This window comes from Salvelinus alpinus, chromosome 5, assembly GCF_045679555.1.
Source record: "Salvelinus alpinus chromosome 5, SLU_Salpinus.1, whole genome shotgun sequence".
Taxonomy (NCBI): Eukaryota; Metazoa; Chordata; class Actinopteri; order Salmoniformes; family Salmonidae; genus Salvelinus; species Salvelinus alpinus.
In genome coordinates, this window is record NC_092090.1 from 16278467 (window position 1) to 16303380 (window position 24914).

Consider the following 24914-nt stretch of genomic DNA (forward strand, 5'->3'; position numbering starts at 1 on the left):
ACACCCTCAGAGGATCCATCTCATTATCTAGAAGAGGATGGGCCTTCAGACTTAATCCACATTGTTACAGCCTGAATTAAATTAAGTTTCCCCTCACCCATCTACACACTAACTAATAATGACAGTGAAAACGTTTTCAGAAATATATTCACACCCCTTTACTATGACACTCCAAATTGAGCATCCAATTTCCTTTGATCATAGTTGAGCTGTTTCTACAACTTGATTGGATTCCACCTGTAGCCAATGCAATTGTTTTGACATGATTTAGAAAGTAACACCTGTCTGTACAGTATAAGGTCCCACAGTTGACAGCGCATGTCAGAGCAGAAACTACAGTGAAGTCCAAGTCCCTAGATCTGAGAGAATTGTGATTAGTCATATCTGGGGAAAGGTATAAAACAATTTCTGTTGTTTAAAGTTTCCAAGAGCAGTGTTCTCCATAATTGGAAAATTGGAGAAAAAAAAATAGAACTACTCAGACTGCCTAGCCGTCCGACCAAACTGAGCAACCGGGCAAGGAGGATCTTGTTCAGTGAGGTAACCAACAACCCAATGACAACACTACAGAGTTCCTTGGCTGAGATGGGAGAACAAGTCTACAGCACTTGACCAATCTGGGTTTGATGGGAGAGTGACCAGACAAGTCACTCCTGAGAAAAAGGCACATGACCACACGCTTGGTTTGCAAAAAGGCACATGAAAGACAGCTCATAAGGCAAAATACTGGTCTGAGACTAGCAATGTAACACGTAGGCCTCAATGCAAAGCTCCAAAACCAAGCACAGCTCTTGTGTAGTAGTCATGGATACCAAGTGATGCCAGGCTTCCCAGAAAATGTACCAATAAAAATAAAATGTATCTTTGCTCTTTTTCATCCTTTTCCTTCAATTCACAAGAGGCTGAAAATCTCACAGGAGAAAGCATCAGAGCGAGAGAAGAAGTGCCACTCGATCAGATAGCTGGCCTATAAGTAGAGACAAACGAGTCTGACATTGTTGCCACCTATAACATTGAAGGCAAGGGAAGCCAGCGAGGATCTGGCCTCACTTGACAATTTTTTTTTTAAGCCAATCAGCATGGAGCTAAACTGAGCGAGCTCAACTATGAATGGTCCTAGGGCATCAAAAAAAAGTGTCATGGAAAACCATCTTGATATGGCGTCACTCGTCAAATCCCATTGAGAGCATACGTCACTGACAGAACTTGAATTTTGCATCTCGTGTTGTTTAGATTACATTTCCATGTCTGAATTTTTCTCTGCAATCCAGTCCCTGTCTACTAAACAAGACGCCACGCTCTCCAAAGTGTCCATCATAGAGCGGGCTACCGAAGCAACATCAAAGAATATCGATAATTTGGCAGCAACTGTCAGGCAGCTACACAAAATTGTGAGCGAGAACAAGGAAAAGAACGTTCCTAGAGAATGAGTTGAAGAAACTGCAATCCCAAAATAATGAGCTGTGTGAGAATGTAGCTGAACTTCAAAGGTACTCTCGCAGGTGGAATCTGAAAATCCAAGGTGTAAAAGAGGGAGGGGATATTAGGGAAGCAGTCATTAATATCCTGGGAAAGGTGGCTCCGTGCATCAAAGACAAGCTAAGAGACGTGATCGACGTGGTACATCGACTTGGGAAACGAAGTCGCAATATAATTTTGCGCTTAACTATGTGCCATTACAGGGACATCTGGGAAATGGCCACGGGTAACATTTCTGGACGAGAAGCTCAGCATCAAAGAAGCTTTGATACCGCAGGATCAGACTGCCAGGGAGAAACTGTGGCCGCGTATACGGAAGGCACGACAAGAGGGAAAGAAGGCTGGGTTCAAGGGCCCACACGCGTTTATCGAAGGATGAATGATTACTGGGTAACTGTTGACATTAATCAAACGGGAACTGTGAGTACTGCCACGAGTTAATGTACCGTTCGAACTACAACTGATGAACACTTGCCAACTAAAAAAAAATAGATTTGTCATACTGTTAACCACCGCTACCTCAGCTGTGCGTAGTTTTCCGTCGGAGTAATCCTCAAGGTTCACTGTTTGTTTTGTTCACGTTACTACTTCTGTTATCTAATTTGTGTTATTTTTCATGCAGGAGTTCGTTTTCAACTCACTCACTATCGTTAGTCTGAATGCTAGGAGTTTGAGAGTTCTTACAAAAAGGAAAGTTTTTTTTATATTGTAAACGCAGTAATGCAGATTTTGTCCTTCAGGAAACTCATTCGGGTGAAAGTGATTTGAAATTTTGGAAATCACAATGGGGAGACATGGCCTATTTCAGTCATGGATCAAATCATTCTGCTGGTGTTGACACTTATTCACAAGTTTAAAGGTGACATTCTAGAATCCACATCTTCACAAGATGGGAGATGGGTCATATTAACTGTTAAACTTGACAATGCTATTTTCATCATTTGTAATGTATAGCGACATAACTCGCATGCTCCAAATTAGACCCGTTTTACCCAATTTACCAGGAAAGTACAGGATTTAAGAAACAAATACTCAAAGGCTTTTCTAATTATTTGAGGGTATTTTAATGAAACACCTGATGCATCTGTTGATCGTTTTCCTCCTAGAACGAGTCAAAGCCTTAAATAGCAATATCATCACTACATTATGCAAGGATCTCTGTTGATGATGCCTGGCGTTATTTCAATCCAGATGCAAAGGGTTATACCTGGACCAACAAAACTGTCAGGTAAATCTAGAATGGATTTATTCCTAATTTCCCCCATTTTGTTACAATTTGTTATAGATGTAGATAATCAGTTGGCTCCCCTTTCTGATCACCACTTAATTTTCCTGAATTTACAAGCTACTAAAAAATCAAAAGGTACTCGAGGATATTGGAAATTAAACTCACTTCTCAAAGATCCTACTCTCATTGGAAACATCAAATCGTTAGCCAAAGATATTTTTTCAAGAAAAGACTTGGGTCATGGAAGTAGATGGGAATTTTTCAAATATAAAGTCAAGAGTTTTAGCCATTAAACATGCCAAAGAGCTGATGCACTTAAAGAACCTTAGAGAAAAAGAGTTGATGAGCAAGCTTGACAGTTTTCTAAAGAAAGATAATATATCTGAAGAAGTCTATTTAAGTCTTTACAACTATAATTAGAATAGCTTTACACGGATCTGGCAAAGGGTGCCTTTGTAAGGTCAAGAGTAAAATGGATTGAAGAGGGGGAAAGAAACACTAGTTACTTTTTTGCACTTGAAAAGAAACTACAAAAGAAAATCTATAACTGCACTCAAAATTAACAATGTTTTATGCAAAGATCCCATTACAATAACATCCTTTGTCAATTCCTTTTATGAAAACCTTTACATCTCTCAATTTCAGGAAGATGGTTGTGAAAGCTACATTTGCCACATTCGGAATTATGTCCCTGTAATTGAGGATGATTTCCACTCAGTTTGCGATTCACCGGTGTCAATTGAAGAAATTAGAGAGTCTCTGAATTCAATGAAAAAAATGGAAATCACCTGGCCCTGATGGCCTGTCAGTTGAATTCTATAGACAGTTTGAGTTACTAGAAGAACCGATTTTTAATATGTTTCAAGATTGCATCAAAAGTGGGGAAATGGTCTCCACTATGAAACAGGGCCTCATTTCATTGATTCCGAAGCCCGATAAAGACTCCTTTCTCATTGACAATTGGAGACATATTACTTTATTAAATATTGATTACAAATTGATTGCTCTGGTTTATGCCAAAAGATTAAAGGAATAGATACCATTATAAATGAGACTCAAACAGGATTTATGAAGGGCTGCCACATAAGCTCTAACATTCATTTAGTCTTAGACCTTATAGATTATTCAGATGCAATTGACTGATGCGGTCGTCTTATTTTTGGACTTCTGTAAAGCCTTTGACATAATTGAACATGAATCTCTTTAGGTCACTTAAACTTCTTGGATTTGGTGAAAATGTTGAAGTCTTTTGCATGTTCTACAAAGATATAAATAGTTGGGTTACAAAACCTTAATACTTCCAAATGATTCAGTATCAACAGAAGTGTACGACAGGGATGCCCAATTATGGCTTAACCATTTTTAACCAAGAAATCAAAATTTCCCAACTGGCTGATGATACTACTCTTTTCTTAAGAGACAAAGACCAGGTCGCCCATGCCCTTAATGCTATAACATCAGGATTAAAACGGAACGTTTCTAAGTCTGACATCTTGTTTATTTGACTGATGATAAATAGAAAATATTCCTGTAAAGGACTGCTAAATATTTAGGAATACATCTGTCAAAAAACCAGTCAGACAACATTAATCTCTCCTAAAATTTAGAAAACCAAACATATATAATAATTGGCTACAAAGAGATCTTTCTATACTTGGGAGAGTTCTTCTGTCAAAGGCAGAGGGACTGTCTCGTTTTGTGTATCCCTCATCTTTATTTGTAAATCCTGCTACTTGTAAAGAGATCAATAAGACCTTTCTTGACTTCATCTGGAAAAATGAGTCTCAAACTAAAAAAGTCAGTCCTTTCTAATAAAAGCTGAAGGAGGTCTGGAAGTGTTGGACTTTGTTGACATAACTTTCAAGATCAACTGGTTGAAAAGATGTTTGATTTATACTAAATCAATATGGTATTTCATTCCAAATAATGTTTTTAATAAGTTGGGAGGTCTTCAATTTTTACTGAAATGTAATTATATTCCTGAAAGATTACCCGCTAAATTGGTTAGGTGCGCAACCATATTAGCCAGGTAGCCTAGGACAAAAAATAGTGTACTGAATGACAGTGATAAACCGTTTAGATATGGCATTGGCGTTTCTCTACAAGTAGGGTGGGTCATGTTTTTCTACTTGCATGAACTGAAATCAACCATGGACAGCCACATTTAGCTTACGTTGATTAGACTAAATAGTTTACGGTATCTTTTACTTGTCACTATTAGACTGATTTGATGTTGAAATGGTGATGGAAGCTCCTGTTTTCTTTGAGACTTGCAGTAACTCATTCTAATTCAAGTTGTTTAGTGGTCTGAAAATGTCAAACATTAACTTGCTTGACCATGCTGTAGGTCATGTAACTCTTACTATACATGCAATCTGCTTTGTGGACTACACTGAACAGAGGTTGCTATCCGGTTTTGTTGGTAAAACAAAGCTGGTTGAAATGTATTCTGCCACATCGCTGGCATTAGAGGCATATATCACGGTCGCAAGGCATATGAACTAACAGGTTCGCGCAAACGCAATTATCACAACACCGATTATATGGCTTTTTTGGGAGGAGGGCCTTGGCTTCCTCAGTGATTTTACCCACGCACAGCTACTGCACAGCTCACCCATCTAACAAGATCCCTACCCCATGTATGGTGGTGGCAGCATCATGCTATGGGGATGCTGTTCTGCAGCAGGGACTGGTACGGACAAAGGGAACAATGAGCCAAATCCCTGACTTGAAGCTGCTTCAGAGTGCAAAATGACCGACTGGTGCGAAGATTTACATTCCCGGAACAATGACAAACCTACAACCAAGGCAACAAAATGTGAAAGTCCAAGAGCCCCAGCCAAAGCCCAGACTTGAATCCCATTAAAATCTGAAAGATTATCATTCACCACAACTCCATACAATTTTCTCAAGCTCTTAAATTCTAAGAAAATTCCCAAATCCAGATGTGCAAAGCGGATTACATACCCAAGACAACTCAACGCTGTAGTTGCTGCCAAAGGTGCTTCTACAAAGTATTGACTCAATGGTGTGAACACATGTAAGATATCTATATTTCAATTAATAAATGTACAAACATATTCTCAATGTCATTATGAGGTAGTGTATAGACTGGTCAGAATCTACTTTTTTTTTACCCCTTTGTGGTATCCAATTGGTAGTTAGTCTTGTCTCATTGCTGCAACTCCCGGACTTGGGTGAGGGGAAGGTCGAGAGCCGTGCATCCTCCGAAACAACCCAACCACACTGCTTCTTGACATGGGTCTCAGTCGTGGCCGGCTGCGACAGAGCCTGGACTCAAACCCAGAATCTCTAGTGGCACAGCTAGCACTGCGCCACTTGGGAGGCCGAGAATCTACTTAACCAAAAGAATGTGGAATAAGGGGTATGCAAACTTTAACAATCATTGTGGTACCTGATGAAAACCTCTTGTCTGTCAACGTTGGTTATTAAATTATTGCATCTGAGCACCTACAGTGTGCGGCTCTCCTTCAGCTTGTAATGGCTCATTGTTACGCTACTTGCATCATTAAACAGCTGGGGGTGGTGATCTGAGGTAAATGATTGCCTTGAAAAAGAATTTCAAAAAAGTGCTCCATCCCTTTAAATCTACTTATTTCTAAGGTCATATCATCCAAAAGCTATCCACACATTCATGGAAATCATCACAAGATTTTAGTATACAAGTAAGACCAGAAGCAACGGGTAATGCTTAAACACCTTTATTGTGCCCAATCTGAACATTATCCACATCAGTAAGTAGCAGCAAAGAGACCACAGTGAGGTAGACTTTCAAAACTCTAAAAAGCAGCTGGGCTAAGACAAGCTCAGCATGAGTAACTTGATGGGGGAAAGACACTTAGTCTTTGGCACACAGCTTAATATGCATATATCCAACAGGAACAAGGAAGGCGATGGAGTAAGAAAGCACAGGGAAAGCTGTGTTAGGTCTACTCAAGCTCTTGGTACATTTTTAGCAAAGTGGAAGTTCTACATTCAACAGGAAACAAGCAGCGGTTCATATCTGGGCTCAGATCTGGGCTTCATATCTGAGCTCAGGGCCCCTCTGTTGATGTACAAAAACAGTGATTACAAATCACTGCCACCCTCTCCTAAAGTGCAAATTAAAAAGTGCAACAATAAAACTATGTAACTTACAATCAAAACGTCAATGTCCGTTCGTCTCAGTAAAGATCCATCCAATTGATTGAAAAACATGGAAACCCAGTTGAAGCAGTGTCCAGTAACGTTGGGCTTTATGAACTTGCCCAACAATACAAGAAAAGTAATGCTTCAACACCTTAATCTGTGCCCATTCAGTAGAACAGGGGGGAGGCAACCCTGGTCCTGGAGTGCCACATGCACTTCATGTTATACATTTTAACCAACCTGGAAGACCAGGTGTTGAATTTAGGAAATCACTGAACAGATCAATTGGTCAGGTGTGGTGCCAAGTTGGAACAAAATCCTGCAGACCTTGCGACACTCCAGGAACAGGGTTGCATACCCCTGCAGTAGAACATCGTAGGGAGAACAAATCTACCACCAGCCCCAGACTAATACTTCGGGGTGAGGAAAAACCAAGGGGAGGGGGAAAAATTAAAAAGCCGCCAGGTAGAATTCGGTTCCAAATTTCCTTGTCATGACTTAAAACCGTTTGTGTACAAATTAGTAAAAAACTGCGTAAAAATGTCTGAAATGCGACTGGTTAAATGAAGCCCAACTCATCTTCCAAAGTAAAAAACACCAGCTGGCTTGCACAGGAAAAACAGTAAGCCAACTGGGGGTGGGGGGGAAGGGGTGGAACTATTTGAAGGCACTGTATGGTATCTACCAACGAAAGGCAATGAGACGTGCATGCTCTCTCAATATGCAACGCATGTAAAACAAAATCAAAAAACTTAAGGATAAGAAGAAGAAAAAAAATCAAGGCGTTTTCATCTACTTCTGAACCCTGGCCTGAATCATCCTCGTCTGGCCACAAGTCAGGGAAACTGCATAAGGAAGTGTGGGGCCCCTGACTATCCCAACAAGGTCACTGTGCATAGTGCCAACGTGAACAAGTAAACAGCAAAAAGTAGCAAGTGCAGCAGTAGACTTCTCTACAGTGTTTCTCCCCCAATCCTGGTGGGAGTGCCATGGTGCCCCTGGTGTCGGGGCAGCTGGACACTCGTGCTCTGCGGACGCCCGCTGTGTGTCCTCACCCGTGAGGTGTGGGGTTCTCCGCCCCCTCGCTCGACTCCTCTGCTCTAGCTGGACTCCCTGTTCTTCTGGTTGCGCATCAGGGGCCGGTGGTTGCTCAGAAGGTCCATGGAGTGCTGCCAGTGCCAGCAGGAGCGGCAGTAGTACTTAAAGCAGGCCTGAGGAGAACACAGGTAGTAGTGAGCTTACCTTGTGCACTGTGGTTAACATACATGTGTGTATCATTGATGTGCCTCAACATTAATACCATAAAACTTAATTTACACAAATGTATGCTTCTTGAATAAAGGCTTAGTAGGAGGCCTTAGTGGATAGATACATACTTGAACATGATTAGACCAGATAGGTGTAATCCTAGATTCACATCAACCCAATGTCATAACACACCTGGTCCCTGCAGAAGAACGGCCCGGGTTGGCGACTGCACACTTGGCACATGGAGTCCTCCAGGTAGGGGTCGATCTGAACCTGAGAAGGGACATCACAGTGCTTATATTCAGACCATTGAGAGAAGGGCAGAATTACCCTTCATTACAATTCCTCAATGAAACGTGTTGGTCCCATGTTTCATGAGCTGAAATAAAAGATGGCAGATGTTTTCCATACCCACAAAAAGCTTCTCATTTTGGCCACAAATTTGTTTACATCCCTGTTAGTGAGCATTTCTCCTTTGCAAAGATAATCTTTCAATGCACAAAAATATTGTGACGAGATTCAGATTTTTTTAAAGGTTTCTGACCAACAGACTCATCTCTATTCCCAGTCATGTGAAATCCATAGATTAGGGCCTCGTGAACTAACTCAGTAAAATCTTTGAAATTGTTGCATTTATATTTTTAGTTCACTATAGTTGAAAGCAGTCAATGCTGGTCACGTGTTTAAAACCAGACGGCTCTTACCTTCTTTGTAAACTTGGGGGTTTTGATCTCTACAAACGCTGCACACACAGCCTTCAGGTAACTGCGCTGGTTGTTGAAGGTGACACGCCCAGAACCTGTACATCATGAGATTAAGGACGAAAAGGATTGATACCATTACACCTCTACAGGACCCAGCCAGTCTACAATGCAAGGTCAAACCCAGACAGCAATAGGCTACTTCTCAAATTTGTTAAAATCTTTACCTCCACAGTTATCGCTAAATGCTCTACAGATACCCAGCCGAAAACTCAAATGGCAAGCAATGCAGAGGCAGTGCCTGTCAACGTACATTAGACCCTTAATGACTGCTGCATTTCAGACAGTTACAGAACACACCCCATACATTCACAATAAAGCTACATTCACCAATATAATTCCACAGTCATGGCTAGTCGCCGCCAGTCTTTCAACAGTAATATCTCACCTATCGGGTACTTATGCTTGTCGGTGTCAATCCCAGCGTACATCACGCCGCCGAACAGGTCATTCATGATGCTGGCCAGGGCCTCTGCGTTGAGCATGCCGTGCAAAGCGCCCACAAACACAGTCTTGCTGGGGTCCAGGCGCTGGGAGGGGCAGCGCACATAGTTACTGTCAGAGATCACCCAGGGGATCACCTGCACCTGTGAGATCAGAGAGGAGGGTCAAGGGGTGTGTCGCAATAGTCTAGCAGTGTTCTTTCTTTAACCTCTTTCAGCTAGGGGGCAATATTTTTATGTTTGGAAAATAACATTCCCAAGGTAAACTGACTATTTCTCATGCCCAGATGCTAGAATATGCATATAATTGACAGATTAGGATAGAAAACTAAAGTTTCCAAAACTGTCAAAATATTGTCTGTGAGTATAACAGAACTGATTTTGCAGGCGAAAACCTGAGGAAATCCAACCCGGAAGTGCCTTTTATTTGGAAAAATCCCTTTTCCATTGCCTGCCCCTCCATTTAAAGGGGTATCAACCAGATTCCAATGGCTTCCTCAGGCTGTGACCAGGCTTTAGACAGTTTCAAGCCTTTATTTTGATTTATCAAAATGCTTCAGGTGTCCTTTGATTAGTTCATGCGCCCGAGTTGTAGCTCGACATTTTTTCTCTGTAGTATTGAATAGTTTACCGTCCGGTTGAAATATTATCGATTATGTATGTTATAAACAACCTGAGGATTGATTATAAAAACATTTGACATGTTTCTACGAACATAACGGATACTTTTTGGAATTTGTCTACCTTTCAGGACCGGAACGAGCCTGTGGTTTTCTGAACATAACGCGCAAACCAAATGGCGGTTTTTGGTTATAAAAGTAATCTTTATCGAAAAAATAACATTTGTCCAACTGGGAGTCTCGTGAGTACAAACATCCAAAGATTATCAAAGGTAAGCGATTAATTATATATTTTCTGACTTTCGTGACCAAGCTAATTTGCGGCTAGCTGTTCTTACTGTTTTGTCTAGTGATTGATAAGCAATCAAAGCGTTTGAGTTTTCGCTGTAAAGCATATTTTCAAAGTCTGACACAATAGGTAGATTAACAACAAGCTAAGCTGTGTTTTGGTATATTTCACTTGTGATTTCATGATAAATATTTTTTATTTGGCGCTCTGCAATTCAGCGGTTGTTTATGGAAATGATCCCGCTAAAGGGATCCGTGCGTCAAGTTAACATTTCAGATATGTTAAATGTTTGTGGATATCCTGTTAACATGAAATATTTACCTCCAAGCTCTTTTCCACTAAACCAGTGGTTTTCAGAACCTCTACAGGAGACCCCCCCCCCCCCCAGAGGTCATTATTTTGTTATAGCCTTTAACTGGCTCATCTACTAAGCTAACATGGATTTTTTAAATGATTGGCTGAATTATCCATGGTATAACATTTGATTTAAGACTCCCTGAAGAATTTAAACTGTTAATACAAATTATTTGAATAAGCATTCCTGCTATTAGCCCATAGAAATGCATTGAATAACAGATCCACTACATGGGACAATTCTCCCTCCCCCCCAAAAAAGGAAGTTTGTTCTAAAGTGTGTCCTGTAGAGCAATTTTTTTTTACATGCATTTAACCTCATTTTAGGAACTAAACCATTTCCATATATACTAAGTATATTTTAAATCTTCTAGGTATCTTCAGATAAATCTTGTGAGGCTTGTGGGTGTACATGTTCAAGAGACTCAAATTGTTCAGACACTACAGACAGAAGTTGGCAGATCTCTAGTTTAAAGACATTTTGATTGGGATTTATTATGTTTTATTGAGTCTCACACTTGAGAAAATGGTAGAGAATTTTAACACAGCAGTTAGTCAAAACCCCCTGGGTGCGGTCACCAGGACACACAAGCATCCCCACTCACATCCTTGCAGCGCATCCTGCGGCTGGACATCTTGAAGTAGTATTCTCCGTTCTCCTCGGGGTGGAGGAGGTCCTGGGTGCAGGCCTGGAGCAGCGCACGAACAGACTTCTCGTTCTCAAACACAAGGTAGACGTAGCCTACAGCAGAGCACAGCAGAGCGTAAACACCAGGCTAACTGACAGAGTGAATTTGCTAGTCTATTAACGGTCAAGAGTATTAGTATGGTGTATGTGAACAAAGACATTCCAATAAGTGTTGCTCATTGTTTATTCTTAATTGTTAGTGAGTCCTCAAGTGATACGATCCACTCCGACCTCCATTCTGAAGACGGCAAGGTGAGCAGTATTCTCAAACTCATTATCAACATGGTAGACAAACAAAGAATATTCCACTTCTTGCACAAAACACATGTTTGTGTGGGGTAGGGTTTGTGGGAACCATTGAATGACCAAGTACACTTGTCTAAACTCACCATCCCACTGCGTGCCCAGTGCCCACCACTGTGCCACCTTAGAACCATAAGAGTAAATATCCTACCAGCCTGTCATTACCTTTGGGCATATTACCTTTGGGAGGGCAACGAGGATGCTTGCCATCCTTACCGGGCCACTCCACACTCAGAGGGCCGTAGCCACTGAATGTGTTGATCAGACCGGCTGGGGAGAAAAGGGTCAGCAGTCAGACCAGTAATAGGTCAGTTACAGAAACAGTGTACTATGAACCAATTAGATTCAAGATTGTTTAACATTGTTCCTCTCAAGGTTTGCGTCTAAAATAAGATAAGTCAATTTAATGCCATGGAAACGGTGAAGCAGCTGTACCTTCAGTGATATCCCAGGGTACTCCTCCCAGGAAGACCTTGTATGAGTACAGAGGGTTCTTGTTGTTGCGGGGAGGAAGTTGTCCACTCCAGGTGAAGGTGGCTTCATTTACAGCTGAAGGGAAAGTCAAGACTGAGCTGTTAACAGCAGTAGAACATGTAGATTCAATAGAAAGCTGAGCGTGTTAGCATTGTCCCATACCGGCTGCCTGCCTGTGCAGACGGGCCTCCCTCTCGATGCTGAAGGGGTCGTCGGGCGTCTCCAGCAGGTCCAGGCTGGGCCATATTGAGGCCCCGGGCCAGCGGCGGGACAGGGCCGTGGCAGAGCTGGTGGCGCTGGGCGGTGGGGTGAGAGGGGAGCCGTGGTCCTGGTAGTTCAGCCTGGAGCCCAGAGAGCTCAGCCTCATAGAGTCCTTCTGCATGTTGGACATGAGGAAAGGTAGGGGGGGAGAGATCCTCAGGGAGGACTGGTTGGGAGGAGGGGGTTAGAGACATTCCTTCAGTTCAGCAGAAAGGGCAGAAAACTCCATTAACTACTCTACAGCAAAACATATGACATGACCTTGATCAACAAACTAAAAGTCTGCCCCTAAAAATAAACATGAAATCTAAACCATGACAATCATTTGAGTGGAATGTAAATTTACGGTGACATGCATTTGACATAAATCAATTCAAAAACCACTTCAAGTTTACAACCCCCCCCCCCACACCCAAGTACACAGATACTTACGAGCAGGTCTGAGAGGTGGTCCGAGCCGGAGCTGAAGCCACTGGTTTCAGAGTCTACAGGGCTGCTGGAGCGTGAGTCTAGGAAGGAGCGTGAGTCCAGGCGGCTGGTCATGCGAGCCATGCCGGGGAACTTTTCCAGGAATTCAGCTGCCGTGCCCATGGGCTCACTGGGGGGGTTATAGCCAAGGGGCTTGCCCAGGATCTGGCCCAGGGGACTGCCCAGCATGTCCAGCACTGAGACCATAACAGAATTTTAGTCAGCTCTTACAACTAGCAGCATCAGAGGCTGAAGCTGAGATAAGGCTATATTCAACCAGCCCTAACACTTTTCTACCTTTTAATCAATTTCACCAAATTGGTCAGAGTCCACAGCTCCCAGATTAGAGCATAAAAACCAGCAGATACTTACATTAATCTGATATACCCACACTTGTCAGGCCCACACTGTCAATAACAGGAAAATATTCTGGGAGCCCATTTGTATCTACGAGTTACAAAATGGCTGCTTTCGAGTGATCAATGGTGACTGATAAACCATCAGGCCTTAGCATAGTGGCCGTCTGTCCATTCCAGATTAGAATTCTGCCACACTGCCAGTTTCTTAGACTATGACTAGACAGACTCATTAGCCAAGCACAGCCATATCAAAATTCATGACTAAATAGTTTCCATTGAACTCCTGGTACCAAGATGTTGAAAGGATAGAGAACGCACCATTAGGCAAAAACCAGAGAACAAGGTTAAAAACCCATCACATCTTGTTATAGTTGCTATGCAACCTTCCATAATGAAACTATAGGTCTAACTCACAACTAGTATGGTTACCATCCTACAGCATTAGAACTTCATTGGTTGTAAGGAGCTAGGCAAGCCCCGATCATTGGGCTGATCTGACAATGCAGACTGGATCAGCTGACAACCACACAAATGACTTACTGTGGGTCTAGCTGTCCCAGTGGGCTGAACATGAGGCACCAAGGGAATCTGACTCTACTGGCCCACTTTAGAAGCCCCATTCAGGGCAGTGCTGTTAACAAGTTTGTGTCTGGGATGGTATGGATATGTTGTGACACAAACTCGTCACAAGAACTGGGTCAGTACAAAGTGAGATGGGAAGCGACACTGGAGGCAGGGTAATGTCATTAAGCTAAAACATGGAATGAGATATTCCACAAAACAAATAATTACGTACAAGGTGCTTGAGGGAAGTATATTCAACCTCTCATCCTGATGGGAAAAGGCATTATTTAAGTCAATTAAGTAGGGACACTATTGAATATCTGAAAAACAAGTTAAATACGAGTTCACCCTGTTCGGGGATATAAATAGCAGGTCCACAGACAACGGACAAACTGCCACATCATCCTCTGCAACAGCCAGATGAAAGCTCTAAATCTAGGGAGGACAATAGCTCAGTATCACTAAAATACTGCAGACCAAACCCAAGAGAAACCTCCAATGCCAACACCTGAACTGAAGTCATTACTGAAAATGCAGCATACTGTCTCAAAGCCAGAGCAAGTTACATTGACACAATGCCACACAAAACCTAACTAGGCTATAGCATTCATTAAATCCAATGTTAAGTACCAGACTAGCAACTAGCAGTTTTTCCCCAGCACATTGGAACAGGTGGTACAGTAGACTAACAGGACAGCCAAAGCCTTTATGTTAATGTACTTCGTCTTAAATGTACACTGTCAACAGTATAGTTCAGTATTCACTACAAAGGAAGTATTCCAGTACTCACTGGAGGTAGAGCTGGTGTGGGCCTGGGAAGCAGCGGTGGTGTGTGTGTCCGTGTCATGGCTGCTCCAGGGGCGCTCCCAGCCGGACAGGCTAAGGGACTGGAGGCCCAGGCCCAGGTCGTTGACATCTGGCAGGCCTCTGGAGGCGCCCTCGTGGAGAGAGCTTCCGCTGCCACTGCTACTGGGGAAGAGCATCCTGCTGCCCACTGCAGCCAGCTCCGATTCCTGCAGGTCTGTGGACGAACGAGGAGAGATGAGCTAATACACAGTTAAGCACCCTGCATCTGCCCGAGGGAAGAGGACATGAGAAGGGAGGGGGTGTCGAGTGAAATGGCTTCGCTTTCCCAAAAACAAAATCTTACTGATAGAAATGAAGTCAGACTGTAGCAACCCTTCCCTGCATGTTGATCAGGTGAACCTGCTGCGACTGTGCCCGTTGCAACTGCCATGCATTTCCATCTGAATCACTGACCGACTTAGAATGTGACCAGACTGCTGATTCACTCGCACCCCCCTGCTAATGACATCAGCTCCACCGCCACACCCCCCTTCCGTTTCCTCTAACTGGGTAATGAAAAATTCCTGTTGGAGATATTCTCAGACTCCCCCGGCACAGCGTCTGTCAGCGATGGCGGTGGCAGCCAGCCGCTGCTGCTGCTAACAGTAGCTCTAGCCTAGTTTCCTGAGTGAGCTGGCAGAGAGAGATGCAGCAGACAGAGGGAGAGAGTCATGAGCAGAGAGAAGGTGGGGGACCGGCAGAGAGAGAGGGGTGTGGTAGTATTCTAGCTGCAGGGTAGGAGGGGGCACAGAGCAGAAATCCCTGGTGTATTGAGCTGGCTGGCTCACCCTCCCAGATTTGCCAGTGTCACAGACACACAGAAGCTATAGTTGCAGCAGCTGCCTGATCAGAAGTAGGAGGACGGAGTGATTTGCACTGCCAGCTTGCCCCATTGCACTTCAGGGCTGGACAGCCTCCAACTGCTATCTACGGTCCTGATTCAGCAACTCAAGGCAGAGGATTAGGGTGGTGGTTGGGTAGAGGATAGGTCATCATTGAAGCTTTGTTTCTAGCTGGATTAACATTGCCAGATTTATAATGCGTCATTCACACCCAATCTCAAGGAGGGATGATTGTTGTAATTTTTGTGAAATGTGAGTCATAATCAACATTGTAAATCATTATGTTTCAGCATAAAAAACAATCATACTAGCCTATGATCAAATTAAAATATGCCCCAAGTCTGGTTACACAGTTGTATGGAAGGTTCATAAGGGATGACAAGTTGGTGGTCAAAAACCATTGGTGCCAACTGAGTTGAAGCCATACAAATAAAAGTGTAAGACGTTTTGCAGCCTGGTCTCAGACTAGACGTAACATAGTAACTGTAAATCCTGATTTCAAAGAATATTATGTCACGTTTGGTAGTTACATAAAACCGATCTAATTTAAGGTGGTTGGTCGGGGTGGGCGTTTAACATGAACGTCTAGCAACCCATAGGTTGCGAGTGAATCTCACTGACAACTTTAGCATTTTAGCAATTTGCAACGTCAACTACTTACTACTTTGCAACTACTTATCATGTTAGCTAACCCTTTCACTAACACTAAAATGATCTCTTAGATAATTCTTTAACATAACTCATAACATATAATCCGAAAGATGTGATGACGAAAAGTAATATACTAAATGGAGTGTCTCGGATTTACACAGAATACCAAATGCTCTGAGACCAGGGTGCATTTTGGCATTTCTTATTTTAAGAACTTTGAGCATAACAATGTTACAAGTTACACTCCAATTATCTTTTCAATTCATTAGAAACTACAAAGTGGACAGGCTGGGTGGCCTAGTGCATGACTGAATTTAAAATAAATATATCAGGTTAAATACAGAGTAGAATTGCAGTGTCTGAGAGTCTTGGCAAAGACCTCAAGCTCTGGAAAGCTTAGCCTAGAAGTGCTGCAATGCTGCAGCATGAATCAGCTGTTCCCACAATTATGACAAAGAGCTGTGTAGACTTCAAAAAGCCATTAAAAAAGGGAAATTGTATGTTTAGTATGCTAATAGTTTCCCCTTTACTGCCATTGATTACAAGCATAACGATGTGTCATTCCAAAGTACACGTGCAGCGAGAAAGTTTACCGGTCAGGAGCATGTCTAGCTTTCCCTTGGTGCCGGACGTGGTGCACACACCAGTAAAATCCAGAGAGTTGCCCAGCATGGTGTTCATTCTACGATATATGTCCGCGTTACTGCAAGTGGACAAGGCCGCAGATTCTGGTGCCCAATTGTCATGGGGTCGAAGTTCGTCTCTCTAGAAATGAGAACAAACTTGTTAAAATATCAGTTGGATGTAATTCAAGTAATGTATGTTAACATTTGAAGTTAAAATATATGGTTTCGTAGGCTACATCGGTCACCCTGGATAATACATATTCTAGGTTCATTTTTCAGGCTTAAAAGTCACGATATTGGCTTTTTGTCCATTTTACATAGATTTAGGCCTAAACCTATTAGGCTAGCAGCAGCAGATTACTTTTAATTGTAGCCTAGGCCTATATGCTTTTCATGTGCTACTGTTGTTTGAAAGACAAAAACCATTGAGCGAAATACAACTACTCGTTGGTGTTTTTCTTACCAATGAAAACGCCATGGTAGGAAATATCTAACAGAAATGTTTCAAACAACCGCCACTCACGTCGAGGTCATACTTATGAATGTAGTCGGTAGACAATTATCCACATTGATTAGGAAAACGTATGCCTATCCAATCAGGTGATTTGGGCGGTACCATTGCCAAGTACTTTGCCTGCGTTTATAACCAAGTGGGAAGATGGTATTTACCGCATATGGCCAGGAGAAAACACTGCCCCCCTCTCACAAGTCTCGATGTCGGCCACTCTTCTCTGCCTTGGCAAAATGGCAGTCTTCTCATCGAACCACATCTCATTTTGGAGTACCCGTTTTAAAGTCTAATTCACTAATTTGTCATGCCTCTGACATGCGGTAATGATAAATAATAGTGTAGTAGGCTATAGTTTATTGTGGTAGGCTCGTGTTTTACCGGAACGGCGTAACTCCACTATTTATTTTGCTGGGGCCGCCTTACATGACCTTACACCTGAGGCTGCCATTAGCAACTAAATTATCCTTATAAAGCTTCTTCTATGTGCAATTTTAAAATAATCGGTTCATGGACATACATCTGTTGTATTAGAAGCAATTATTGGCACCATGACTGTCTTTGAAAAAATATTTTATTTACACAAAGATTGACATTTTTACATTCACTTATAACGGGGATCCCGTTTTCTGCTAACAATGCATTAGGTACACTGGATTCAATGACTTGCGCAGACAACAGTGGACGCATACATTCTGTCCTAATGACAATCGCCAAATGTCATTACCCTTTATGGTGTTTTGTGTAAAAGATGTCTCGTTCTATTCACCACTGTTTGGAGGCTGGAAATATGTTGCGAGTGGATGAACGTGTGGAGGTAGCCCAGTAAAGGAGCCCTTTGAAGTTATTGATAATCCTATAAAAACATAATGCCTGCTTATGTTTATGCCACAATAAAAAATAGTACATTTTAGAAGTTCAATGACAAATCTTTACGACTGGCCCACATCGATTATATTGAATTAATATAATTCTATGATTAGGCCCATACAAATTGGTGGTGCACGCGCAGAGTGTGCACACATATGAGATCCCGTACTGGGAAGAAATGTAATCTACTTTCACCCTTGGGCAGCCTGCAGTACCCCGGTTGTCTTCAATTTGAGTTAGTCAATGAAAGGGGGCAGCACTGAGCTAGCCTGTATAACGTCACTTCCTGGAGTGGCTCAAACTGCGCATGTTATTTCCGCGTTCAAAACAACTGGGAAGTCGGAATTGGGAAAAATCTATTTGAAGTGTCATCCAATTCGGAAATCCAACTCTGGGAACCCTGCTTCTTTCCAGAGCTCAGACTTTCCGATCTGAAGATCACTGACGCCATGATTTGACATCGTATATTTCCGAGTTCCCAGTTGTTTTGAACGCGGCATATGACTCCATCTAACCGACTTCATTTGGCTTCAATGCATTATCGAGTCTTCACAGGATGAATGGTGTCACGTGATCGATGGCTTTGTCCGTTCATATATACAGTCATTGCATACGACTGGGAAAAATCCACTTGAACTAGTAATTACCAGTGGGTCACTCATCTATCATCCACGAAGGCCGACTTCTCTCATATCTGACGTCACCTACTAAGGGAATTACCTAGATAACAGCATTTTCAGCAGTTAAATGCAACAACAACACATTATTTATAAAAAGCTATCTATTAATATGTTTTTTAAACAATATAATTGGTTTGCGAGCATGATAGCTGTAAATTTTGTTTATGGTTGACGCAGCTTGTTTGCCATTAGCCAATCGGCGTATCTTAACGACTTCAAAGCACATGAATACGCCCAACTAATATTTACTACTTCACAACGGGAAATTACCACCTTCCCACTTGGTTATGAACACAGCATTTGACTGGCGTTTTTCACGCGTGAATGCTGGAGTGAAACAGTTGCAAGTTATTGGAATGTGCTGAAATAAATGGCGAGACTTCTGCAGATAAATGTGTCAGGTAGCCTAGCGGTTAAAAGCGTTGAGCCCGTAACCGAAAGGTCGCTCGTTCGAATCCCTGAACTGACTAGGTAAATCTATCAATGTGCTCTTAGCAAGGGACGTAACCCCCAATTGCTTATTTAAATCTGTTCAATTACTCAAATGTTACATAGCATTATCTATCAAACTTCCTCATTGTAATTTGATACATTTTAAATGTAAGAGCACGGCAACATTTGCTCACTTGCACTTCAGTCACCATGTGACCCCCTGGCATGAAATTAATGCGATGTTCCTTTTTAGGTCAGTTGATATGCAATTCCATGAAAAACCTCGTGTTTCTAGCACAGTCAAAAAACGTAAATGTCCACATATAATTATTGAAACTAAATTATGTATAATTGATAGCCATTTTAAATTGATATTGTAAAGCTCTCTTTTTTGTAATGAAATAATGTCACTATCATTTTATTAGCCTATAGCAACACCTTGTAGCCTACAACTTGGCCCATAGGTATGTCTTGACCATAATAAACCGTATCTAATGCAATATTTTACAGAACTAAAGAAGTATCCTCGTCCTAATTGAATGGTTAAACGTGGTGTTATATTCTCAGAGCCGGACGGCCCTATACGCTCACTACGCAAGTTGAGTAGGGCCCCGCCTCCCATCGTGTCAAAGCGGGTGTCAATGTTTACTACTTCGATGAGAGGATGAAGAGGAACTATGTGAGTGAATTGCGGGAACAGCAATCAGGTAAACCTGTGTTCTATCCTCTCCAAGTTTGATGTCAGCAAATAACAGTAACGTTAAGTAGATGTGCTAGCTTGCAGTGCATCTCTCTCTAGTCTGTCTGTCTTGCTAACCTAGCTGGGCAGTGCATCTCTTGGTCTGTCTGTGTCTTGCTTGCTTGCCAGCCACTTCCAGGGCTGTTCTGTGACTTTGTGCCTAACAAAAGTGAGAGCGAAATACAACTATTTATTACGTTTGATAAACGCCAACGGGCAACGGTGTTTATAAACTGCAGCTCGGAAAAGATAACCGCGTCGCGCGTGAACATGCGTTCATATGCGCGTGCACGAAATGAAACTCGCACTTTCCAGCAGCAACCTCTGTGGGGACCAGTCCAGACAATATATGGGCGTGATGGCACTCCTCATAGGTGCACATCATTTTAAAACAAGACAATGATTATCTAGTCTCTCAATCAAGGTTTAGTTACAACTCTGGACTAATGCAAGATGGAAAGCAATGGATTGACAGTGACTATTGATTTATATATTGGATTTAAAATGTTGATTAGCTGGGTGTACTGGGCAATATGGATGCACATCTCTCAGTAAATAATAACCATCAAGTATTCAGCCAAGCCATGGTATAAATAGTATTTTATACTTGAAAATGTATAAAAGGAAATCTGGGGGAGCCAGTTGGAATGGGCCTGATGCAGCTGATAAAATAGTATTGTTATCTATAATTTACAGGTGCTGTGCTTAAGTTTGTCAGTAGAGGAGATGCTGGATCATCAGTCAGTACAAGCACAGACTCAGTTGATCCACATCCAGCCTCAGCCAGTACTAACACAGACTCAGTTGATCCACATCCAGCCTCAGCCAGTACTAACACAGACTCAGTTGATCCACATCCAGCCTCAGCCAGTACTAACACAGACCCAGTCTGAAGCCGGCTGTACTAACACAGACCCAGTACAGCCGGCTTCAGACAGTACTAACACAGACCCAGTACATCCAGCCTCAGCCAGGACTAACACAGACCCAGTACATCCAGCCTCAGCCAGGACTAACACAGACCCAGTACAGCTGGCTTCAGCCAGTACTAACACAGATCCAGTACATCCGGCTTCAGCAAATACTAACACAGACCCAGTACATCCGGCTTTAGCAAATACTAACACAGACCCAGTACAGCTGGCTTCAGCAAATACTAACACAGACCCAGTACAGCCGGCTTCAACAAATACTAACACAGACCCAGTACAGACGTCTTCAGCCAGTACTAACACAGACCCAGTACAGCTGGCTTCAGCAAGTACTAACACAGACCCAGTACAGCCAGCTTCAGCCAGTACTAACACAGACCCAGGTGAAGTACAGGCAGCTTCAGCCAGTACTAACACAGACCCAGGTGAAGTACAGGCAGCCTCAGCCAGTACTAACACAGACCCAGGTGAAGTACAGGCAGCCTCAGCCAGTACTAACACAGACCCAGGTAAAGTACAGGCAGCCTCAGCCAGTACTAGCACAACCAGAGGTGTACAGCCAGCATCAGATACAAACAGCTCAGACCCTAATAGAACAGTTGCTGCTCCACCAAATGACCCAGCAGATTGACCCCCAGTCTTCACAGACTTTATGAGGACTGAGTTAGAGGTCCATTCAAACCAGGACTGGGTTTTTCTTACCCTAAAGACAAGTCTAGAAGAGGTTTCCATTCAGGCTTATTGAAGAGACAGCTGTCAAATGGGAAAAGATGATCAAAAACAACACTGTGTATGTTTTTGCTGTAAGCTATTTTCTACCAAAGACTACAAAATAATAAAGTACGGTGTGAATAACTGGTCAAATATCAACACCATTCTGAAACACCACAAGGGTAGTCCTGAACACAAACAATATGATTAAGTGGAGAGAACTTGATCTGCGCCTAAGTTGGGGACAGACTCTTGACCAGATACAAATGACAGTTTTGGAGGCTGAAAGAAAGAGATGGCGGGATGTCCTTACACATTTAATAAGTATCACCCAATCTCTGGCTGAAAGAAACCTAGCATTCAGGGGTTCATCAGACAAACTCTTCCAACCAGATAATGGAAACTTCCTAAAAGAGGTTGAATTACTGGCAAAATTTGACCCCGTTATGGAAAATCATCTGAACAAAATGAAAGATGGAGAGACACACGTTCTTTACCTTGGGAAGCGCACACAGAATGAGCTGATACAGATTGTGAGAGACAAGATTCTGGAAGCAATAGTGACTCAAGTAAGAGACTCAAAGTACTTCTCCATTATCTTGGACTGTACATCTGACATTAGTCACCAGGAGCACATGTTCATTATTCTGAGAAGTGTGGCTTTAAAGGGAAAGCCAGAGATCAAGGATCACTTCCTCGGCTTTGTGAATGTTGAGGTCACAACAGGCTTGAATCTGTCCACTGTCATCTTAGAGAAGCTGAACGAGCTGAAGATTCCATTTGAATATTGCAGAGGGCAAGCTTATGATAATGGGACCAACATGAAGGGCAAGCACCAAGGAGTACAAGCCAGACTGCTAAAAAAAAATAATCCCAGAGCCGTGTTCATCCCATGTGGAGCACATACTCTAAACCTTGTCATTGCAGATGCTGCCAAATCTTCAAAAGAAGCAGTTGGGGTTTTTGTGCATTAGCGAAAGTTCTTCACCTTCTTTTCAGCTGGCACACAAAGATGGAGTGTTTTGAAGAAGCACGTGAACATAACCGTGAAGTTACGGAGTGACACAAGATGGGAGAGTAGGCTCCAAAGTGTTCATGCAATCAGGTATCGGGCTTCTGAGGTTCGGGAGGCATTACTGGAAGCCAGACAGACGATCAACGATCCTGTGGCCAAAGTGGAGGCACGAGCACTTGCAGAGGAAGTTGGATCCTACCGCTTGTTGATTTGCTGTGTTCTATGGTGTGAGATACTGACAATGACAAAGAAGGCGAACAAGCTCCTCCAATCCGCCTCAATGCAGTTGGAGATCACAGTGAATTTAATCTCAAATGCAAAGGCCTCCCTCACTACATACCGGGAAACTGGATTCTCTGAGGCCCAGACAACAGCCAAAAGCATTTGTGAAGAAATTAATGTGGAGGCTTTTCTGAAAGAGAAGAGACTGAGAATCAGCAAGAGGCATTTCAGCTATGAGGCTCCTGATGAACCAGGGACTGATGCACTGAAAAACCTTGATGTCAACTACTTCAACATTGTGGTTGACTCTGCTGTGACATCCATGGATGTGAGATTTGAAACACTCAACCAGGTGAAAACCAAATATGGAGTATTGCTGAACTTTAGCACTGCCTCTCAGATGTCCAGTAAATCTTTAAAGGCTCACTGCATGGAAGTTGAAAACACTCTAACCTTCAGAGACATCAGTGGAATGGATCTGGCACAGGACATTCAGAATTGACCTGATCTGTCATCAGACAAGATGACTGCCTTTGAGCTGCTTTCCTTTCTCTGTGAGAAAAACCTGGAGGAACTCTGTCCTGACCTTTTCAAAATGAAAGCTCATCAAAAGCTACCTGAGGTCTTCCATGTCACAGGAACGTTTGAGTGGTCTGGCCATCATGAGTAGAAATCATGACGTGGTGAAACGCATGTCCTATGATGACATCATTGATGATTTTGCCTCAAAGTGCAGAAGAGGAATATTTCGATGGTGAGATTTCAATTCAAACATTCAAATGTTTACACACTTAGTAACATTTTAAGATTGTATAGCAGAAGTGCATTTGTGTAAATGACTGCTTAACTATGTGACATACTTTCTCAATTTCTTCCAGACAATCCAGACAGACTGGTGTCCATGCTGATGCTGAAAATGCCCAGGCTGTAGAGGGAACCAAAGTTAATCACACAGCTGTATAGGTTTTATCTGACTATTTTGAGACATATAGCTCCAGCCATAGCCTATATGCTTATGTTTACATTGTATAGACAAAGCTAATTGTATAATATTGTGAGGACTGGACTCATTACCAGGGAGCAGAGCCAAAGCTCAGTGTTATATATTATTTTCTACAATTTCTTATTTATGTTAGTATAAACTTAAGATTCTATAGAAAATATTATATTAAATAAATATTGTTTGTTTATACCTCAGTCTGTTCTGTATAGGTCTACTTATTCTTAGACTGACAGATGGAGCAGACTGTTTTAAAGCAGGGAGGATTGTAGTGGGAGCACTGAGGTGTCAGGTGTGACTGTGTGGCAATGGTAAATGGTTTACATGTTCTCACGGGTCAGGTAGGAGGGCCCCTTAGCAGAATGTTGCTTAGGGCCCCAGGGGGGTCAAGACCGGTTCTGAATATTCTCCATATCCAATCCTCTCAGATGAACTCATGTGCCAAGGAGTGGAGGCTACAGGTTGTTAACAGATGGAGTCAGCCAACACCAGAACACATTTTATTACTTAATTTTGTCACAAGGGGGCATGCTTACTCTACTAAAGTGAATATGGTTCTTGTGTGACTGCATACATGTAGATGATGCCCTTGTTCCTCTCTTATGGATTTGTATACGTATCTGTAGTTGCTTTGGAACTTGTCACTATTTCACTGTTGGGTAGGGCTTGCAAGTTAAACATTTCACTGTACTGGTGCTGTACATGTAACAAATACAACTTTAAACGACTCATTTTTCCTGCAGACTGCAGGAAATGGAAATGCAGACTGTTGGCCATTGGCCACCATGCCAAAACATTCCCTATGTAAACCTGCCTATCTGAGTGGTTATGAATAATGTACATTTCCCCCAATGGATGTTACCATAAGGGAAAATTCAGTTGTTATATTACAGGGGCCACCTCTAGTCTAACCTATTCAAACAAGTATTTAATGATACAAAAAAACATACATGCACGTGGTTATACAGTACATACAGCCCCCCCAAGGGATCAATAGTTATATTAATTAATCCATCCATCATTCAATCATAATTTATTCATCATTAATGGTAAATTATTTGGTTATAGGACTGTATGTCAGTTCATTGTTGCTATTGTAATGGGGTATTGAACATCATTAAATAGTTTATCTGTTGTGAAAGTAATCAGTTT

The 24914-nt window shown here is 42.3% G+C and overlaps 1 protein-coding gene and 2 long non-coding RNA genes across 6 annotated transcripts; 2 read left to right on the forward strand and 1 right to left on the reverse strand.

Annotated features, from left to right (window-relative positions):
- The first annotated feature begins 533 nt into the window (after positions 1-533).
- LOC139575001 (uncharacterized) lies at positions 534-866 on the forward strand. Its single transcript, XR_011674862.1, has 2 exons — positions 534-664; positions 696-866. It is a non-coding gene; the product is annotated as an uncharacterized lncRNA (long non-coding RNA).
- A 5547-nt stretch (positions 867-6413) lies between these two features.
- Positions 6414-17212, reverse strand: cpeb1b (cytoplasmic polyadenylation element binding protein 1b). 4 transcript variants are annotated; one of them, XM_071399879.1, is made up of 12 exons: positions 17117-17212; positions 16621-16792; positions 14479-14709; positions 12730-12962; positions 12199-12463; positions 11998-12111; positions 11743-11832; positions 11177-11313; positions 9254-9452; positions 8809-8903; positions 8297-8377; positions 6414-8067 (listed from the first exon to the last, which is right to left on the reverse strand). In XM_071399879.1, the coding sequence occupies exons 1-12, from the start codon at positions 17129-17131 to the stop codon at positions 7957-7959; spliced, it is 1743 nt and encodes a 580-aa protein (XP_071255980.1). In that variant the 5' UTR covers positions 17132-17212; the 3' UTR covers positions 6414-7956. The 4 variants fall into 4 exon arrangements, with proteins under 4 accessions (XP_071255980.1, XP_071255979.1, XP_071255982.1 ...); XM_071399878.1 differs by having other exon boundaries at positions 11728-11832; XM_071399881.1 differs by lacking the exons at positions 16621-16792; positions 17117-17212 and adding an exon at positions 14839-14976.
- Positions 17213-22524: 5312 nt separating this feature from the next.
- Positions 22525-23959, forward strand: LOC139575003 (uncharacterized). The gene is made up of 2 exons (XR_011674863.1): positions 22525-23516; positions 23641-23959. It is a non-coding gene; the product is annotated as an uncharacterized lncRNA (long non-coding RNA).
- Positions 23960-24914: the final 955 nt, after the last annotated feature.

Bases quoted from the DNA above. Each gene is read 5' to 3' on its own strand.
- cpeb1b (XM_071399878.1), bottom strand. The intron at 11,833-11,997 runs GTACAGCTGCTT...TTTTCTCCCCAG, and splicing joins ACCCTGGGATATCACTGAAG to CCGGTCTGATCAACACATTC. The intron at 8,378-8,808 runs GTAAGAGCCGTC...GTCCCTTCTCAG, and splicing joins CCCCCAAGTTTACAAAGAAG to GTTCAGATCGACCCCTACCT.